This window comes from Amborella trichopoda, chromosome 13 (genome assembly GCF_054954075.1).
Source record: "Amborella trichopoda isolate Santa Cruz 75 chromosome 13, AtrichopodaSantaCruz75HAP2 v2.0, whole genome shotgun sequence".
NCBI classification, from domain to species: Eukaryota; Viridiplantae; Streptophyta; class Magnoliopsida; order Amborellales; family Amborellaceae; genus Amborella; species Amborella trichopoda.
Window position 1 is genome coordinate 52790317 of NC_142348.1, and position 22966 is coordinate 52813282.

The window sequence follows — 22966 nt, forward strand, 5'->3', positions numbered from 1 at the left end:
AAAAGGACTGCAAGGCCAACTTGGGCTTGTTTGCAAAGCCATAGTTTGGAATAATATCTATGAATGCTATTTCACTGAAATTCTGGAATCCTTTAGCTCTTTGAGTATAATTTCCATGGAATTCAAATCCCTAGCCATGGCTAATTTCTCTATGATCATATGATAAGTATCAGGATTATGAAAGAAATTGGGGTGATATTTCGCAGCATGGTCAAAGAATTGTAAAGCTAGGTCTACATTTTTTTGTTGATTGATCATGTTTATGAGCCTCTTGGGTGAGAGTTTTAGACGCCAGTGAGTGAGAGGTGGGAGTATGGGGAATGACAGCATAAATGACGCTGCAGTGACAAAGTTTTGTGTTGTGGTGGTACTTGTGCGTATCGGCAAAAAGAGTTTTTTTTTGAGAAAGGTTAACATTGGATTACTGCATAAGAAGTGGACTGGAAAAATACAGTCAGTGTATCATATACAAGAAGGGGTTATAAGACCGCCCAATGTTTCTGACTACTACGGAGGATCCGGATGATGTGCACTAAGTGATTGTAGGAAAGAGCAGTAGGTCCTTGTGACTGAAATTGAAAGCTTCGGGCATTGTGTGTCTACCTTCTGGATGGTTGTTTTTGGCTCATCTCATTATCATGTCAGACTGGTCACTGAACAATTTGTTGAAAATTTGCTTTTTAGTACCATGAAAAAAGGTATCGTCTTTCGGTTGATAAATTTCAATTGGAAATGCAATTTCTTGTGTAGTCTTGAAAAAGAGAAAAGAAGTTAGTAAAACTTGGTCCCCATGATCGGAATAGGTACATAGAATATGATGCCATAATAGGGAATCTTTTATGAAAATGAAAGCATTTAGATGTGTGCCGAAAATTCTGTGGAAAACTCTAATGAATACTTCAAATGTTTTACCCCGAGAAATGCATGAAAAATCATGGGGTGCATGTGCAAAATGCTTGGCTAGCTTGGAGGAGATATTGGAGATATATAGGTAAGTGTGGAAATGCTTGGTAGTGCCGAGAGGTGACATAAAGGTGAAGCATTCCCCTTAATTTTGTGTGGCAGAATCATGCTGGTTTCTGAAACCTTTATTTTGGGGAGTTGAGTTCCTTCATATTATCAAGTTTTTGTCATTTTCACTTGATAAGCAATCATCCATCTTGGTATCATTTTTACTTGTTGCAGTAGGTAAAACAAAGAAACCAGAACAGTGTCTCCTACTCTTCTGGGAAATTGGTTGGAATTTTCAAACAAGTGGTTAAATGGTTAGCTAACAACTATAAACTTGTTAGCATGTTGTACATGAAGATTGCCTTTGACTTCTTCCTATTGTGATGCTACGTTTTCCACTAGTTTGTACTATCACATTTGCTATTGAATATTTATAAAGCATGAAATGTTTTCTTACAGTTTACACCACACCTGCAGCATTCCCTAACCTTACCATCCGCAACCTAGCCTTTTGGTTCACTGCCCTTGCAGCCTCACAGTCCCTTCCTCTTCCAACAACTTCCACCACCAAAAAGAAAAAAGCATCTTTCCATTCCCACAGATCATCTGTCCACCTAGTTCAGACCTCCCTGAAAGAATGTCAAATCATGGTGATCCAAGCAAGCAGTACCTCACTCCCTAACCAAGCTTGAAAGTTCTCAAGCAACCAAGCAGTCAACTCAACTATCACTACCTACCCTCCTCTTTAAACTTGACCACAACCCCTGTCCACTACATTAAGGTTCCTGACATACATGTGGCAGAGGATTCTGTCCACTACATAATGGAGAATCTTCATCATGATGTTCTTCTATGTGGCCGTTACATTACCCTGGTAAGTGAATTTGTGATTACAGTTATTCACATGACACTCAAAAAGTTAAAAGTTTCCCCTTGTGCTTAAGTAAATGTCGGGTGAAGTGATCTTTCCTCCTATAACTGCTATGGCAACCATCTACAGGGCAAGTAAATGGTCTCTGCCACAATTGAAGTAGGGCATATGTTAGAAATGCTATAAATGTCATTCCACAAAGTCTGAAGAGCATATTATGAACATCTTGGGAGCATCCAAGACATAGTTAATTTCAAAGAAAAGGATGTCCAATACACAAGAATGAACAGGAAACACCACTAAAACTCCATTACAATACCTTACAGCTCTATTTTTTACAAAATGCTAGTCACAACAGTCATGGGCCACAAGAAAATTGCCGATTACATCATAATGACCAGAATTATGATTCACACACACGTAACAGTTAAAAGATAAAAAAAACAAATCTCTGAGATACATTGCGCGTGAATAAGGTGGAAAGGCAATAGCTGATGGAGCTTCACAGGTGGTCCCCCACGCTGATACTAGTCCAATCAAGACCAAAACCACCCCTTTGCATTTTGGAGTTCTATACATGGGATCCATTGCTTCACACGCCATACTCAATTCCTGAAACCCAAACTCCACACAACTACCTAATCAACCAAACATAGTCGTCAAATTACATTAAACACAAGAACAAACAAGGCACATTGGTTAAATAAAAGAACCCATAACTCCCTTGAGATAAAAAGTGCACAAAGGCCTCATAACCCTATTAATCCTGATTCTCTAAAATAACAAAGAAACTGGAAGTTCCCAAAAGACGGGTCAAAAAGTATCAACTTTGAAACTGAATTTTTGTTTTCTCTGAAATGAACTTCTAAACGTTTACCGCCTCAAAAAAAAAACCTCTTAAATGCAAAGGGTTCTCATTATAAGAAAAAGAACTTTCCAATCGGTTCCTAAACCGTCAAAAAAAAAAAAAAAAAAAACAAAAAAAAGAAAAAAAAAAGAAAAGAAAAACATAGACACCTTTTTAATCCTTAATTACCATGGAGAAGGCAGCGAATTGCAATGCCATTTTTCATTAAAAACAGAACTTGCCTCATAAACAACAAAAATAAAATTTACTGCATTAAAGAATTCCAAATGCTATCAATACCAAGGGTACATTTTGAAAACACCATTCAGCTCATTTTGTTAAATTGTCCCATACAGGCTAAACACCCATCTCAACCCGCTTATCACACATAACAGGAAGTTCAAATTTCTTACAAGACCTTAATCTTATTTCCATAAATAAACAGCAAGTAAATTCAATTGAGTTTTCATGATGATGTTAGATGACAATTCAATCAATTATTGGATTCAAGAAATAAAAATTTATTATGCATCTGCACCATTTCTGTGGTTTATAATATTTAACCACATTGATTCAATGGGCAAAATCATAACAAAACTAAATTCAAAAGAAAAAATACCTCTTACTTGAACTTTAAAAAGGAAAACAACAATTTGTTTGTAAGAAAAACCAGAATAAAGAGGCTCGAGTCATAACAGAGAAGATATGAAAGTAAAGGGGAATTTAGTGCTCAGAAGTTGCAAAAAGAAAAACGCAGTGTGACCATTTCATAGCAATATGAAGGCCATTATGGCTGACACAGAGAACTATTTACACACATAAAAGTAAGAAAAAAACACAGGAAAATAACAATTTGTTTGTAAAAAAAACCAGAATAAACAGGCTTGAGTTATCATGCTCAGAAGTTACAAAAAGAAAAACACAGTGCGAATTTCCGATTAGAGAAGCACCATCGCAGTAATGAATCCTAATTGAGGAGCAAGTTGGTTACAAAGATACCTCTAATCAATGGCCCTGCTTATGCTGTTTAAGATGAGCTGGCTTTCGAAAGCAGGCACCACATTCATCACATGCCAGCTTCATTCTTTTATTTTCCAGGATTTCCTCTTCATCTTTTTCAACCTCATTAACTTCATCCTAAGTAAGAGAGATGAAAAATTCAACCACAATATTCCAGTTAGTTTCAGGAGAACACCATAGAGATACAGTGTATTTGTAATAACTACTACTTTTTTTTTTCTGAGGAAAGGTTAACTTTTATAAATGAAAGTAAGAAAAATCCTATTAAACAAAAGAAGACCCACAAGATGGGCACTCAGACTCCAGGTAGAGGGAGATAGTAAGAGAACGAGATAGTACAATAGAGACATAAAATAAAGTAAACCAAGTGAGAAGGAAACTAAAACAGGTATTAAGCTGCGGGATGGGAAGGCGGCCTGGGGGTGTAGAGCCCGTGAGAGTCCAAGTGAGAGCTGAAGCATGTTCTTTAAGAAAAAAGATTAACTACTTTGTATTTGTATTAACTACTTTACTATCAAAATACAAAAACTTCCATGGTTTACTGCAATAAAAATAGAACTACATGATATAGCTTAAAAAATCAATGGAGCATTTTCATTTGAGCATCCAAATCCCATTTTTTGGGGTTTTTTTTTTTTATCATCAATGAATTATGTGGACATTTAATTAATCAGATTTTCAAGATGCTAGCTTTAGATAAAAAAACAGCAGATCACTTTGAAAAAAATAAAGCCCTTGATCCTTGATTCAGTTAATTCCACCAAAAAAACACGGAATATTGAAGAAATGGAGAATAAATCATTAAATGAAAGCAATTATATAATGCATACCTTGTGTTCAGAAAGCATATGAGATCTTATCAGAGACTTCTTAGACCTGCAAATTCCACAGATATCACAGTAATATCTCCTTATATCCTTAAATATTACTTCTCCTTCCATTTCTCCTCTTCCAAACCCTAGCTCCCAAACTATGACCACAACTGCATTGTAATGGCCACAAATTAAGTGATTTAGACATGGTTGTGTCTAAAAACCCTATAATTTGGACCAAACCCAAACAAATCAAAGCGTTCCTGCAAGTAGCATAAGGGTTTAACATAAATTGTTCTATGAAAACCTAGACTCCAAAAGAAAGTTGGTGGACACCACGTCATCCTCAATGTAGCCCAAGATCCCCTTCAGCTTACCATCAAACTCCTCCCTGAAAAGTTATAATCACCACCAACAAGAGGTAATTATCCTTGTATATGGATCCAAAAAGGAAGACACCAAAGAAATGAGAAAACTTAAGAAATTATGTTATCACAAGTTATTCAAATAATAAAAACCGTTTCACTTAAAGAAGACCACATAGGACCCAACTGTATTTTGATCAGTATAGTGTGAATAACGAGAAAAAAGGTCTTTCCAGGTTTTTTATTCTTGAGGTACTGCATAAGAATTTGTTGAATACCAACAATTTCTTTGAATTTGAGGAGATCCATACTATATCTACAAGAATAACAATTACAACAACAAAGGACACGCATGCATATATTAATGCATTTATGTGCACATAGTAAGGTTAAGTGTACCTCAATTTCTCACCATCCATGTTATCTCCAAGATAAACAATTAAAGAAAGAAAAATTATGGGATTTTGAGAGCATGACAGCTATATACGACTGGAAACATAGCATCTACATTAAAATGATGGAATTTTTTCACTCTAAAAGAGGTTCAACAAAGCCTTAAAAACAAGTACGTCCACCTTGATGAGATGCCATGTACAACAGAATGTATCTTATAATAAAAATCGTGTTCAAACAATAATCTGAACACACCTAATATAAGTGGAGGAATATACCATGCACTAATGTGTACACTCTTACTCTCATGTGCACATAACAAAGTCGGATGCATGATTTCTTTCCAGATAAAGGTATTAGAAAACAAAATTACGGAAATTTGAGAGCAAGACAACTCCTTACAGCTGGATCTATGGTACTCTAAACAAACTAAATAAACTAAAATTTGATGATTGATGAATACAAATAATTTAAAGAATGATCAATACCAAGCTACCAAACAAAGAAAGTGAAAAGATGGAGAATTATTGCACTATAAAGGCTGTACAATAATGCCTCGTAAAAAAAAAGGCACGCCTGGATGAGATGTGATGCACAACACGAGTCAACTCCTTTTGATAATTGTATGCAAGGACTTAGGGTTGACCAAAAGCAAGTGGGCCAAGAGGGAAAATGGGAAAGCAGTAGTTAATATTGTTTTGGATTCACGAATTAGGACTAGGGTTCTATGCATTAGGTAATTTTAGGCTATTAGTGAAGGTATTGCAGTTGATTGATAGTGAGAAGGAACTTGTAACAGATCATATTTATAAAGCAATTGGATTTCCAAGGATGAAATAAAAAAATATTAGGCAATGATGAAGCTAAGTATGGTCCTTTTCTCAAACTTATAGAAGAGGAATTGAACTCACGGCTTGTGAGGCCCCTACAGTTAGGTAAATTGAATACCAAGCATAGGACTCAACAGTCCAACTGTTTTAGGGCTAGATTCTGTGAAAAAATTAGAAAACATATTGAGACATATATCACTTTAAGAATACGTAATATATAGTCCATCCATAGTCCATTAGTCCATAATTTCATACATTTCAAATTCAAAAATCAAAGATCAACGTTCAAACTTCAAACCATTAGACATTAGAGTATTAGACCATACACCATAGTCTGTACCATAATCCAAACTCCATGCACACCATAATCCATACATAGTAAAAATAGGAAAATATAACCCAAGGCGAAAGACATAGATTCATCATCAAGAAAAGGAAATAAATAACGCATAGGACATATCAAATGTTCCATAAGTCCATATCTAGTATCCATACATAGGTACAACTTACATACACATAACTAAAGGGCTCGGGTTATATCCAACTTTCCAATTGGAATCACCACTTCTATTAGATCCCAAAGAAGACATCTTCAAATAATCCATGTAATATAAAAAATAAAAGTTTTCGCTAACCTTAATTGCTCGATCTTCAGATTTCCACCTTCATATGGAAATAACAAAATATCAATTTTTTTTAGCTTTTACAAATGGGGTTTAGGTTTGAAATGAACCTAAACCTCATGTTCTAAATACTTAAAACGAAAAAAAATAAATCAAAGTTCATCCATAGTCCATTAGTCTATAATTCCATGCCTTTCGCATTCAAAAATCAAAGTTCAAAGTTCAAACTTCAAACTTCAAATCATTAGACATTAGAGTATTAGACCACACTCCATAGTCCATATCATAATCAAAACGAAATGTAGTCCATAGTCCATACACAGTAAAAATAGGAAAATATAATCCAAGACAGAAGACATCGATTCATCATCAAGAAAAGGAAATACATAACACATAGGACATATCAAATGTTCGTAGTCCACAACTCCACATGCACTCCTCCATACTCAAGAAGTCCATATCCATAGTCCATACTTAGTTACAACTTACACGCACATAACTAAAGGATTCTGGTTATAGCCACCTTTCCAACCCAAACCACCACTTCTATCGTATCTCGAATAAGACATCTTAAAATAATCCACACAGTCTAAACAACAAAAATTTTCAGTAACCTTGATTGCTTGATCTTCAAACTACCACTTTTGAGATGTTGTATAATCTCAAAATCTTCTACAAAACCCTCTAATAAGTCCTAAACAATCTCCAAAACTAAATATAAACTCAAAGGATGATGTTTGGAGCAATTTCTCGAAACTTTGAGAAATCCTTGGATTCAATGGAAATCACAAAATACCAATTTTATTGAGATTTCTCTCTCTCTAAAATGGATCAAATGGGTTTAGGTGTGATATCAAACTAAACCTCATGTTTTAGACAGTTAAAATTTAAAAAAAAATATCAATGTCCATCTGTAGTCCATTAGTCCATAATTCCATACATTTCGTATTCAAAAATCAAAGTTCAAACTTTAAACCATTAGACATTGGAGTATTAGACCATACTCCATAGTCCATACCACAATCCAAACTCCATGCACTCCATAGTCCATACACAGTAAAAATAGGAAAATGTAATCCAAGACAGATGACATTAATTCATCATCAAGAAAAGAAGAAATAAGTGACACATAGAACATATAAAACGTCCATAGTCCACAGCTCCACATACACTCCTCCATACTCCATAAATCCATATCCATAGTCCATACATAGTTACAATTTACATATACAAACTAAGGATTCAGGTTATAGCCATATTTCCAACCCGAATATTCACTTATATTCGATCTCAAAGAAGATATCTTAAAATAATCCACGCAATCTAAAAAACAAAAAATTTTCACTAACCTTGGTAGCTCGATCTTCAAACTACCCACCTTTGATGTTTTCCTATCTCAAAATCTTCTAAAACAACCCTCTAATAGTCCTAAAAAATCTCTAAAACTAAATCTAAACTCAAAAGGTGATGTTTGGATCGAATTCTCAGAACTTTGAGAAACCCTTCGATTCAATGGAAATCACCAAAATACCAATTGCCTTGAGGTTTCTCTCTCTAAAATGGTTCAAATGGGGTTTAGGTGTGATATCAAACTTAAACCTCATATTTTAGATACTTAAAATTAAAAAACTAAAAAATCAATGTTCATAAATCCATATCCATAGTCCATACATGGTTACAACTTGCATAAACATAATTAAAGGATTCAGGTTATAGCCATATTTCCAACCCGAATCTTCACTTCTATTGGATCTCAAAAAAGACATTTTAAAATAAACAATGCAATTTAAAATAAATACAAAAAAAACAAAATTAACTAACCTTGATTGCTCGATTTCAAACTTTCACCTTTGAGATGTCCTCCAATCTCAAAATCTTCTAAAAAGGCTCTTAATAAACCTATAAAATCTCCAAAACTATATCTAAACTAAAAAGGCGATGTTTAGATCGATTTCTCAAAACTTTGAGAAAACCTTCGATCCTATGAAAATCACAATATACCAATTTTTTTGAGGTTTCTCTCACTCAAAAATGGTTCAAATGGGTTTTAGGTTGCATATGAACCTAAACCTCATGTTTTAGATACTTAAAATAAAAGAAAAAAGTATCAAAGTTCATTCATAGTCCATTAGTCCATAATTCTCCTAGTTTGTCCCAAACTTATATTATGTTTTTTAAAGTTCGAATTGTTGATTAAACATTTATTTAATATGTCTATACAAAGAAGAGGAACAAAATTGAGAAAACGAGATTGAATAACATTGTCTTCATTCAATATTACCAAAGCTAAAGGAGCAGTATCAGGATCACAATGATAGGGAGGCTCTTGTTGTTGATAATGTGAATGATAGTAGCGAGTGGATGGTTGATGATGGGGATAATTAGGTACGCCCTTGAGAGAGATTGACATCGAGCCAAGTTCATAAGGTTCTAGGACACCATTGAGCTATGTGCAAACCACTAGATCTAAATCCCAAAGGAAGGGGACAGGTTGATGAGAGTGAGAGAGTAGCATGAAGAGCAAGAAGCAAACTCGGAGGACGCAAGGGACAAAGATGAGTATGTTGAGAAGGGGGATGACTCTAATGATGATGGCAATGGAATCGTCATCATCTTCTATTAAGGTGTGATGATGAATATATAATACTGAGTTGATCCAATGCGAACATCACGCCTCATGTTTTAATGGTTCATTATTTTGAGTTTTGTTTGCCATTTTCTTTTTAATGTGTTAACTTTGCCTTAGAGTTACCTATTGTCCAATGTTGATAATGAACAATGAAATGCAACTTTTTATGGATTTGGAGCCAGTAAACCTCATAAAGTTATGGCATTTCAAATTCAAGTTTCAATCTAATTCATGTATAAATTTCAAGTAGCAATTAAATAACAACATAAGATGCAAAAGCTCTAAAAAATGACATTCAAAGGTGTTTGGGGAACATTTTAGGGGTTTCAATGTCCATGAACTGCCGCTATGAACTTCCCAGAGGGCTTGAAGCCCATAACTCAAACTAGGGCTCCGTAGGTTCTTGGACTCCAGCCTAGACGACCATGACCCCTAGTCACCTAGGTACCTACCTCTGTTTTTTTTAGCATTGGAGGAGTAGTTTCTAGAAGGGTGTAAGGGAGCTTGTGAGGCTTTTAAGAAGATAAATGATGCATGGAAGATCATCATCCACCACATGAATCCTATTCCTCTATGCTTCTCCATCAACGGTCATACCCCCAATAAGGCTAGAAGGCACCATATCTTTTCTTATTACTTACTATCCATATCCTTTTAGGCCTTCCCCTTGCCCTTTTAGAGCTTTCCACTTGAACCAAATTGCACCTCCTAACAAGTGCTATATTAGGTTTACATTGCACAAACACAATGCACCTAAAGTCTTCTTTACCTCATCTTCTCGCCTATTAATGCGACACCTAAGTTCCCTCGTATGTATTTATTCCTAATTATTTCCATTCTTGTCTTACGCATATAACACAGGTTCAAAATTCATGATAAATGTGGCAAAGTTTAATGATGGCTGCGTACTTAACGTAACCCGCCTCCTTTAACCAAGCTTGGGACGAGTTAAAGAAAAGTTTAACCACGCTTGAGATGAGTTAAGTGAAAGTTTAAGGTCCTCACTCATATGGGGAATAAGTTTCCCAACATTTGCAAGTTATTCATGGAAATTGAAGTTCGGCAGTCAAGTGCTTCAAAAGGAGTAGCAAATATTGTTCTCATGTTCAAGGATATAAATGCAGACATGGCTACACAAATAATTTACTGTGGTTCCATATTTGCTTTTTATATCCAACATGAATAAACCCATATTGCAGCACCATGCATCCTAGTTAGGCAGGAACAACAAGGAGGTCTCTAAGATAGTGGTAGGTCCATTGCAGGGGATCTTCATCCCATTGAGGAGATAGACAAGCAAGGTCAATTACAAAATATCATTCATGGCTCATCACCATCCAAAGTCCATTAAATGATCATGATTATCTTATAGTGTTTGAAAGTCAGTTACAGTATATCATTCATGGCTCATCACCATCCAAGGTCCATCAGATGAGCATGATTGTCTGATAGTGTTTGAATTTTAAATTTTTTTCTACAAACTAGATTGACCTGAAATTTTGTGGGTGTGTGTGCCTTCGTGCACTTAAACTATTTAAAAATTATCAAAATGATAAAAATGACCAAATTACCTCTATAAATGGATTGTGCTGTGTCCAACTCAATGACTGTGAAACCTTTGTGGGATAGAGCTTAGTGGATCGTTATGTGGTAATAGAATAGCACGGTCAATCATGTGAGCAAACCCTCTCACTTAACTTGGAACTTGTGCCTTGAGAGTTTACTTGTTGTGTGAACACTGACAAATTTTGAAATTTGAATATCCCATCAGATCATAACAAAGGCATATCTCCATGCGCTCATATCATATCTTAGCATGTTGCCATGCACACATATCTCATCAGAAGCTTGTTTCCATACACACATATCTCATCAGAAGCATGTTGTTGTGCACACATATCTCATTAGAAGCATGTTTCCATACACACATATGCACACATATCTTATCAGAAACATGTTACCATGCACACATACCTTATCAGAGGCATGTTGCCATGCACACATATCTTATCACAAGCATGTCTCATATGTAATCCCAAGAAACATCAACATTCCTATATCATACATATAGTCACAAGGGACATCACTATGTCATAGTATCATGCATATAAATTCAAAAGACTTTATTATGTCAATTGCGGGCCATATATCAATGTAGTAGATATCAGGAAACAACAATATCGTATTTTCAAAATATTCTTAAATTCATTAATATGAATTCATATGAAGCAATTCATAGTAATTACTTGCACATAACACTTGCACATAACATTTGTATTTACACATAACACTTGCTCATAACACATGCATATAACACTTGTACATAACACGTGCACATAACCCTCGTACATAACACGTGCACATAACACTTTTACATAATACGTGCACATAACCCTTGTACATAACATTTGCATATACTTGCATATAACATTTACAGTATCTAGAATTTATGCTGCAAGTATTACAATTAAATACAGAAATACATAGAACTTGCAGTTTTGGAAATATTACACTTAAATGTAGAAATATCTCTGGGATTATTATAAAAATATTAATTTTCTTCAAACAATGATTTTATAGGAACAATGAAGCCACTTACCCATAAAACTTACGATATTTAAAAGGTTTTGGGTTTTCAGTTGACACCAACGATAGCCCAAGATTCCCACCATGGAGGAACAAGGTTTTGGGTTTTCAGTGGGATGGTTTCAAAATGCATGCAGAGAGAAAGAGAAGGTTGAGAAGATTAAAATAGGAGAGAGATTGAGAGGAGATTAAAATAGGAGAGAGAGAGCTTCTTCTTTTTTTTTTTTTTGTAAAAATGGTACACCTCAGTGCAAGGTGTCTTATAAACAATAGAGTGGGGTGTAAAGCTGCCACAAGGTGCTACAAAACAAAAGCGTCATGTAAAAACATCAAATAGAGAGAGGTAGACCAAAGGTCCACCGCAATGAAAATGAACCATCAAATGTTAAGAAATGGTGTATCAATAAATTATGGTATATTAACAATAATATCACATTATTTATATTAACAATATAGAATTAGTAATATATTAACAGTATATTATAGATTTATTATAATTTAGGGCCATCATAAGACCTCCTCGAATGAATGTCAAATCATGGTGATCCAAGCAAGCAGTACCTCACTCCATGACCAGGCTTGAAAGTTCTCAAGCAACCATGACGTTAACTCCACCATCATTACCTACCCTCCTCTTTATTCTTGACCACAACCCCTTCGTCCCATTTCCTAAATCAGAAGACATTCTGTACCCCACGTAAATTAGAGTTCGAGATCGAAATATGATTAACATGTTATAAGACATTATTCTGGAATTTGCATTACCAGGGTTTAATTAACTTGAAATCAATCTGGTCATGTATGTCACAATCCGTATTGAGATTGCTCATTAGAAACATTGAGTCTATAGTAGCTTGAAGAATAGTGAGGCTGTTTAGGGTCTTCCACTGCATAGTTGCACCTCTCCCAAAAAGTTTGCTAGTTTGAAGAGCAGACCTTAATTCAGGTACAAGTTCGGTAAAATTGAACTCCAAACATAAATGAATTTCACAAATAATGCACGAGATAACTAAATTTGAAGAACTACAATCCCTACAAAAGGGCATCTTAGACAAAAAATGAGACACAATGTCACAATATCTTGTCCAATTCAATTTGCATGAATGCTGGAACAATTCGGACCTAATTACTGTGTTCCCTCGTTTTGGGAAGCTAGCAGAATTGTCATATCATGTGAGTTTTATTTGATGCAAGTACAAACGCTGCTAAGTGCTAACAATGATTTGGAAGGTGACTCAAGAGAAGATTCATCTTAAAGTGAGAATAAGTTTACATAAAACAACAATTCACATGAAGTGACATGTTAATTCTTATTAGTGAAGTGAGGGACCCAATTCCCATATGCATTTGGTTGAATGTTGAAACACGCCTCAACAAATATTCCTATGTGAGGCTTAAGATGGAAGACAAATTCAAAAGCTATAAAAAGAAATATAGTAATAGCTGTAGAGTGAAAAGGATACATCTACATAAATTATTTTCTTGAACTAGTGGAAATTGAAAGGATGCCTATCATGCATGAGATGATTAAAAAAAGGAGGATTTCAAAGTAGACCATGAGAAATTCTCAAGTCCACTTTCTCATGTTATTAGTAATACAAAATGTACTATTTGGACTACATGCCTCGCTTATGTCTCTCTCGTGTTCATACTTTTATTTTTAAAGGAAGTGGTTTATATATATATATATATATATATATATATATATATATATATATATTAAAAACGCTTATAGGCAATTTGAACAGTGTTTTGCCCCCCCATGGACAGGCTATGTCGATGGCAGTTTATTGAATGGAGCTGCAACTTGCGACGCGTGGTCCGTGGCGTTTCCGCCGCCATGGACATGCTATGCTCGTGACGGGGGTACCGCCACAGACATGCTAGCTCCGCAGCAGTCTTTAATCCTCCAAAAAAATCTTCATTTTTCCCCATATCTGTTGCGTAGGAGGCAATATATATATATATATATATATATATATATATATATATATGGGGAAATGATATCATGTCGCTATGCCATTATAATATAATGAAACCACAGTTCTAGAAAACCATGTTTGTGGTATTTGTATGACCCAAATTTTGCACACTCTATTCATCTCAATAATCAATCTAAAAAGAAAATGTTAATTTACAATTTATATATAGTCAAAATGATTCATCTCCAATAATGAATCTAGATCGTCCATTTAGTAAATTTCAAGATCTAGGCCTTGAAATGACAAGAAAGTTATCTAAAAATTTGGAAAAAAAATGATCCTAAAGGCTAGATCTAAGCATCTCACCAAAATGGACGGCCTACGTTAATTGGGCTAAAATAACACTTTCTAGGTTATGTTTTCAATTTTTTTTTTTTTGTGATTATTCATTAGAATGAAAAGAGTGTATATATATTTTTTTTGTGAGAAAAAAAGAGTGTATATTTTAAAATTTGGATCAAACAAATGGCCATAACATGGTTTTTGAAGATTGTTTCATTAGATTACTATACAACCGTTATATGAAGTCACTCCTCTTATATATATATATATATATTTGGGGTGCTTCCCCTGCACTTCCATATACATGTAGATGTAGTTAATATATACAAGATTGCTTCTAGGTTGCTCCCTGAGCAATGCTCCCAAGTGCTCCAAGGGTACGGAGCTTTAGCTAAGTGCCGATCTAGGCTCCCACACTCGCACCCGTACCCGCTCCCGCTCCCGCTCCCAACAACTATGGGCCTACCCTTTGCCCTTTTAGAGCCTTCCATTCCACTTGAATCAAATTGCACCTCCTAATAAGTGTTGTATTGGGTCTGCATTGCATATGTCGAGCCCTCCTCTTATTGCCTATTGGAGCCACCCCTAAGTTCCCTCAAATGAACTCATTCCGAATTCTATCCTTTTTTGTCTTTCCACTCGTACATCTCAACATTCTCATCTCAACGACACCCATCTTATAGGGTATGTTGTTTCTTAACCGCCCAACATTTTGCCCCATAAAGCAAAGCTGGTCTCACAACTGTCCTATAGAACTTCCCCTTCATGATTGACATCCACTACCCATTTATCTAATGGGAATGGTTTCTATACTTCCCCTACAACATAGAAGATATATGCCTCCCCCTCCATCCAACCATCCAATTTAGATCAAGTGAGCCACTCACCGTTTGATCTAGATTCGATGCTTCAGAGTACTTTATTTTTAATTTCTTTATATAAATTGTGTGACTATGAATTTGGTGCATTTCACCTTCCCAATGGGCTGCACCTAAAAAAATATTAAAAAGAATTTTTCGATACAATATAATGACCAAAATACCCCTTGAAATTTTTAGGGGTATTTTGGTTATTTTATATTATTGGGACTAGTTTTTTTATATGTTTTACAACTGCGGGTTTAAGAGAGGAGTGGACACCCAAAATTTGGTGTCAAAATATTTTGTAAAAAAATAATTAAAAATAAAACAGTATCGAGACATGACATTGTGATTAGAGCCATCTCAACTGTCCATTTAGAATGGACGGTTGGATAAGGGGAAGTATATAAGTTTTATGTTGTAGGGGAAGCATAGAAAGCTTGCCCTTATCTAATAGGAAAAATGGCAGATAGGTATAAAAGAAAAAAGTCACTCCAAACCATGTGTCCAGGTCAAACCATTACTATTACCAACAACATCTACTTTCATTTTATCCATCAATATCACTTCTATCAATGGTAAAAATAACAAGAAAAAAGAAGAATAGAGAAAAATAGAATTAAGGCATCCATCAATACCAATCTATCAAGGTCCTATGCCAACGACCTTAGGGCAATAAAAGACAGAAAGTTTTAAGGCATCCAACCTAGAACGCAATTAAGGCATCCAACCCAGAATGCAATTAAGGCAATTAAGGCAAAATGGAGGCAGCCTCAAATAGAGGGGAGAGATGTGGAGTAAAAGAAAAACGCAATTAAGGCATCCAACCTAGAAGAGATAGAAAATGGTTAGACGGAAAAAATTGGGTCATCGAGAGAAAATAAAACATTCTCTAAGAAGAAAGTTTTATGGATCATACTAAATCTTTTTCTTGTAAACTGTAGATTCAGTCCTATAGTCTAAGAGTTTAGAGCTTAAATTGTTGAGAATTTCTCCTAGGACATTCTGAAGAAATTTTAAACCCAATATACAAAACACATGACAAGAACAGATAAAATCAGCTGAATCATAAAAGCATAACAAAATATGATGAGCTTCATAGTGCAAAATCAATTATAATAAAAAAAATGGAAGAGATAACAAACAAAAACAATGAGGAAAACCTATAATAGCACAGATATAAAGAAGATTGTGGTGAGAAAACATAAAGATGCAAAGGTTAAAAACCATCCAAGAGTAGGCACTCCATTTGTTAGCAAATTAGATCCCAAAGTCCCTCGAGTTCTTCTCTAATGCTAAAAAAAACGCTTCGATCTCACAAGGTTTCATGTCCTACCTCCTTGACCTCTACCATCTCTATAATCACCAGTGTTATAATCACCAGTGTTCGGCCAATGCACCAAACCTAATCGTTCAAGGAGGGTCTAAGGTTTACAACAAATATCTTTCTAAATGGGTTTATACTTTTTTCAAACACTTGGACCCGAAAAAAAAAAAGAGGAAAAAACAAAATAGAGTTAGTTAAGGATCTTAAAATATTTTCGTCCCCATAGATGTTTAACAAGTTCGTTAAAAAAACAAAAAAGCTCATCACATGCCTCATTTGTCCGTAAGCTTCGATGTTGTATTATGTGAAAAATCTATTAAAAATAATATTCATGAGGACTACCACAGTTTCCCAATGTTAAAGAAATGAATGGGTTCATGTGTGACAGACATTCATGGTTAATACTAAGCGATGTTATAAAACTTTGCTTGGGCCTTAGACTCGGCTCTTGCTTGAGAAAGTAACTCGAACAAGTACCAGGCAAAGTGGACTATAGATGATATACATATGCAAAGGTCAGAAACCATCCAAGCATAGGTTCTCCATCTGTTACCAAATCAGATCCCAAATTTCCTCAAGCTCTTCTCAAGTTCTAGAAAAAAGCCCCAATCTCACAAGGTTTCATGTCCTACCTCCTTGAACCCTGCCATCTTTGTTATCAGCATTTTCGGGCAATGCACCTAACCTCATCATTCATGGCGGGTCTCAGGTTTACAACAAGTATTTCATTAAAGGGAATACCTTTCTAAATTGGTTTATGCTTTTTTCACACACTCATCATAAAAAAGAAAAACAGGAAAAAAAAAAATAAAGTTAGTTAAGGATCTTAAAATATTTTTATCCCCATAGATGTTCAGCAAGTATGTAGAAAAGAAAAAAAGAAAAAAACATCACATGCCTCATTTGTCCATAAGCTTCTATGCTGTGTAATGTGAAAAATCTATTAAAAATAATATTCATGAGTAAACTACCAAAATTTCCCAATGTTAAAGAAATGAAAGGGTTCATGTGTGAGCATTTACACAATAGCCATGTGCGTGTGTGTGACAAACATTCATGGTTAATACTAAGCCGCGCTATTCAAATTTCCTTGGGCCTTGGAATCAGCCTGAGTAACTCAGCCAAGTGCGAGGCTGAGTGGACTAGGCCCGTACATGACCCAAAAGCCCCTTAAAAAGAAGATTTGTTTAAAATGCTAATAAGTAAAATAAAAACTTTAAACCCGAAACAAAACTAAAAACATGTAAGGAATCCAAATAAGCTGAAAAGAATATAACAAATTGGATTAGAAAATATGGTTTAGGGTTGGAGATTCCAAATAAATTCCAAAAACATATATAAAAAAATAGGGCATTTGACAATAAAAACTCACAAACCATTGTAAAGCATATCCAAATTACATATACATAAATTGATCCCACCAGTTTATATAATTCTTATGTTTTTTTCGTTCTTTAATGTACCCTAGAACTAAGGCAGGCCAAAATCTGATAGAACCAATGCCATAAACTAGAAAGAAGAATTGATAGATGTAAAATTCATGAAACCATCAAATCCAGACAGTCCAAAAGAGGGGCCAGGAAAGACAAGAGAAATGACATATAGGTGTTGTCAATACGAGTTGACCTTTGTTTTGCATGGCATCTCTTCAGGGTGTGCATCCTTGTTGAGGCTTTGTTGAACCTCATTTATAGTCCAAAAATTTCATATATTCACTTCTTGTGTTTCGTGAATAAGTTTATTGAGTTTAGTTGGAATGCAACAAACCGAGTTGTATGGAGCAGTCTTACTCTCAAAATCCCATAAATTTCTCTCTAATACTTTATCTAGAAAGAAAAGATGGGGATGAGAGATTAGGATGCATCTAACCTTGCTATGTGTACATAATTTACAAGGAGATATTAAGTGAGAGGCTGAAAGCTGTAATGGCCATGAACCTATAGAACCCAAAAAAAAACCTTCAAAATCCAAACTACAACCCAAACAAATGTCATAAAACAAAAACCAAAGAAATCTATGAAAACCATACAAAAGAGAGCTTTATCAGAAAGCCACCTTCCTGTTGGTGGTATAAGACCAAGGTGCTAGATACGCAATCTTTTAGAAAACTTTTTGATTGTATTAAAACTCAAGGGTTTAAATTTATGAATATCTCAATAGAAAACCACAATACATAAATTCCGGCCCTCAAGCTTGGTTTATACACATTTGAATAATAAAACTTCAACCCTAATAGGTCCCTTACAAATCTTTTACTCAAAAATATAATTAAACTCCATACAATGTCCAAATACTCACAATGTACATTGCTAGGACATATTACATGACTTGCAGTCAAAATTCCTCGTTATATCAAAATTACATGGTAATTTCATCTTCATTCTACATCCTCATCATGTATAACAATGTTTCATACACATCATACATTTGTTCATAATAATCCAATGAGATTTCAATTCACATAAACAACTAAGCATAGCATTAAAGTTCATACCACAAGCTTAAAGAACAATCTTAGCATTCACATAACATACTCAATTCTATCAATTGTAAATCACTAAGGGACTGTTTGATAACAACCCAATATTGTGATATTATAAGACAATATAGAATCTAAAGAAACTCTTAATTTTAAAAATTTACATGCCTTGTTTGATAGAGTCAAATCATATCTTTTGAGATTCAAATAACGCCCAAAAATCCGAATATTAATCCGAATTTTGCGGCATTCAATTTCCACATCAAAATTTTTACATGCGTCTCTCCCCCAACAAAGATCCTACCTCTCTCTGCCGAGATGAAAAAGCAGCGGCAAGCATGCCAGGAATCCTTCCTTTCTCTCTCTAGAAAACCCAATTTTGAACATAGGCTGCTCCCCCCTATTTGTTCTTGGGGCCCCTTCTCCACCACTAAATCTCAGACCCCAATAGAGCTCCTGCTCATCTCTCTCTTCTCTACACTCATGCCTTTTTTCTCAATCCTGTACCTCGATTCCAAAAAGTCCCCATTGCTTAACCTCTTAAGATTTCCAAAACCTCTAAGCTTGGGTAGGCTGATTAACATGGGCATGAGCTCGAATATTGTGTTAAAAAGGTATATATTTTTTGTGGGGTTGTTGAAGAAGAGGAGGTTTGAAGAGTGGAGGTCGTTGCAGAGATTGTAAATGGTGACCATGTGAGCAGCTGCAGAGATTAGGTGTTGGAAACCAGGGCTTGTGAAAAGGGCATGGGCATGCCTTGCCCCCTGAGAGAGAGTGGTTGAGTTGAGAGAGAACGAGATAAAGCAAGAGTGCAGGCAATTGGGCCTATAGAGAAATAGCTCATGGAATTTGAGTTCCTGATAGCCGTCCGGGAAGGGGCCTGATAGCCGTCCGGGAAGGGGCCTGTTTGGATAAGGGTCTAAATCCTCATCTTTACCATTGTACGACATGTACACTAGATAGTTATCATGAAAGTGGCCCTTTTGGACATGTACATGTGTAGAAGTGATGATTCCCTGCAACACTAGACTGTGTTGGAAGGACCTATGGAGCATATTATTGAAATAGGACATGGAGTTGTCCTCAAGGACGGACCTGTAATCTATGGTCTAGAATCGTATCTTCTTCACTTTATTGGTTGAATTTGATAGTCCAATCATGAACCCTTGTCAGAGGTTGTGGGTCATGGCAACTATTGGGTCAGTTTGATAAGGTGTAGTGAGATACAGTCTTTAGAGATGATAAGTCCTTAATATATTTGTCATACTCCTAACTCTATAGATCCTTCACATCAAATTTTCTTAGATATGTTTAAATATGTTAATTATTTTTTGGATAATTAAAAAAAAAATTTAGACCTCTCTAGGTATTTTATTTTATTGAGAAATTAATTTTAACTAAGAAAAATCAATTTCTAGATTTATTTTAATCAGAAAAAAAAAAAATATTTTGAGATTTTATAAAATTGTTTTATTATTTAAAATTATGTTTAAAGTATTTTGGACTGATTGGGGTACATTGGGCCTACCATATTATGGGACGTAGGCCCCACATGGCCACCCTATGGGTGGTGTGCCCCACCTCCTCCAAACTTTCCTAAATTGAAAGATGGCAATTATGCCATATGTTGACTTGATATTTTAGGAAATCTTTTGTGCAGAGATTCTGATTGATTTCAAAATAGAGAGGTGTAAGAAATTAATTGTGATTCATTTCAAAATAAGAAGATATAAAGAAATTAATGTGATCGATTTATTACTTTCTCTATATAATATTTGTTGGGAATGGAGTTATGGAAACTGAGGGATAATGGTTCTACCTCATCCTTTTAATCATAATGGCTGATCTAAGGGATGAATGTGTGAGATCTCTTCACTCGACATATCTCCAAGATCAAAGGTCAAGATTATGTCTCACAAAGATGACAAAACCCTAACCTCATGAACCCTGACCTTTATTCTATATAAACTGGTTATGGGTGGGGCTCATTCTCTACACTTGATCTCTCTCTCTGTGTGTGTGTGTGCTTGAAGGACTGACACGCCACTCTCTAAATATCTCTCTCTTCTTCTTCTCCAAACTTTAGGGTTTAAGAAAGAAAACTAAGCCAAGGGGTGGCATGCTCAAGCACATACCCTAGCCCTAGGTCTTGGCCTCATGTCCATGTGTTGAGCCTTGGTCAAACATATATTATGTTATGCTCTCTACTGGTTTTTGCCTAGGCATTCCAAATTTGTGAGACAAATTCTTGGACTTAGATCCCGTGTGCCATTGGTAGAGGATCCCTGAAAGTTCACAGATATGTTGCCAGTAAGGAAACAGAACAAATACTACTCTAAAATTGATAGATACCACCCTTATGTTTCTAAACCAACCCAACTCTGAATGACAATTACATCTGATTTGGATAAAAAACAAGGAAGAATAAAGGTTCCATCTCCCATCTTGAAAATAACATGTCCTCTTAATACCAATGAGCCCTATATTTGCACAAGTGCACATGTTGATGCTCCATTTCTCATTGCATGCAAGAAAAGAATTATAAAAAGAGAATATATCCTAAGGTAAATATGCATTACCGAGAAAAGCATCATGCATCTCTTGTTTTATGTTTCATCTTCTACCAAAAGACTTGACTATTTTCACTTTAGACTCCCTTGTTTAAGATGATAAGCCTTCCAACACATATTGACATCCAGCAGCAAGCCACACTCATGAGCATGCATATAACCCTACACATCCCATGGCAACAAATGTTCATAACTTCACATGGTTTGGTCCAGCAATAGCATGGTTAGTGCTTTAGAATATTGAAACATACAAAGTATCCATTCAGTCTAAACACTAAACATCGAGACGAGAACTTACCAACAAGAAAAAAGAAGAATAGAGAAAAATGAAATTAAGGCATCCATTGATACCAAAGGAATATCGAGAGACTCGACCTAGCCACTTGGAAACTCGAAATGCATCCCGCGCTGTACACACGAGATAGTGAGGCACTGAACACCTCAGCCACTATGGTAAATAGTCAGGGTGAAAGGGGGCCCCCTTGGTGGAGCCCTCTCGAAGCATGAAAGTAACCCTTAGATGTGCCATTAATAAGGTCCGAAAATTGGGGTTTTGAAATACCCCCTTGGATCTATCTCCACCATAGAGAGCCAAATGGAATTCTGGACAAAGTCTCATCAATAATTTCCCAGTCCACAAGATCATAAGATTTTTTATTACCAAGCCAGAGATTTTTGCACTACAACGGGAATGTATGCATTCATGTGCTATTAGAGCCCCATCGAGAATCTGGCATTCCTTCACAAAGGTCCGTTGGGATGATAAGATCACCTGACTAAGGACACGTTTAAGGCGGGAAGCCAGGCCCTCAAGAGAATTTTGTAGGAAGTATTAATCAGACTAGTCGATATGATGTCTTTAAGCTCTTCTGCTCTCTCTTTCTTGAGGATCTTGGTAATTCATCGCCTTATTGATAGTGGCTCGAGAGTGAAATTCAGAAAAGAAAGCCATGATATCAATCCTAAGGGTATCCCAAAAGACTTCGAAGAGGGCTATGGGGAAGCTGTCAGGGCTGAGGGTCTGGTCTCCATTGAGATCTTTAATGGCCTGGAGTACTTTGTCCTCTTAAAAAGGGCTTTTCAAAGAGGCTGCAGATTCGAGAGATATAGAAGAGAAGGAGACGTTCGCCATTTCTGACTTAGGACCAGAAGGGGAAGAGAAAAACTTGGAAAAATATTTGACAGCAGCTGCCTCAATGAGATTGGGATGGTCAACAATCTGGTCCCATACCTTGAAGTGGGTAATAGAGTTCTCCCTTCTTCAACAGTTGGCTATCTTGTGGAAGTAAGCTGTATGGGAGTCTTTTTGGTATCATAAGTTTCCAGGGAGCTGTGAACTCCATGATTTCATGAAAAATTTGAGCATTTGAAGTTTTTTCTACAAGATAAAACCGGCCCACCCATTCACGAGGGGGGAGAAGGACTCCCAATGGTTACAGACAAGAGAGGCGAAACCGGGCTCTTAGAGCCAAGACAACTCAAAGCGAAAAGGCTTAGGCCCTCGAGGAAGGGATTGGGTATGAAGTGGGCTTGGGAAGC

The 22966-nt window shown here is 35.7% G+C and overlaps 1 protein-coding gene across 23 annotated transcripts in view; it reads right to left on the bottom strand.

Moving 5' to 3' along the window:
- The window catches only part of LOC148779338 (uncharacterized), a 54483-nt gene that overhangs the window by 19926 nt on the left and 11591 nt on the right, over positions 1-22966 (bottom strand). For 8 of the 23 annotated variants that reach the window (XM_088856572.1, XM_088856570.1, XM_088856569.1 and 5 more), the window contains exons 4-6: positions 4809-4892; positions 4520-4565; positions 3669-3806 (exon numbers count right to left, since the gene is read on the bottom strand). In XM_088856572.1, coding sequence (XP_088712698.1) covers positions 3675-3806; positions 4520-4565; positions 4809-4892 — 262 coding nt within the window. In that variant the 3' untranslated portion in view covers positions 3669-3674. Of the gene's footprint in view, positions 1-2037; positions 2461-3668; positions 3807-4519; positions 4661-4808; positions 4893-5265; positions 5394-6724; positions 6753-10912; positions 11080-19161; positions 19797-22966 lie in introns of those variants that run through there. The other 15 variants (XR_016048168.1, XR_016048166.1, XR_016048163.1 and 12 more) reach the window with 12 other exon arrangements.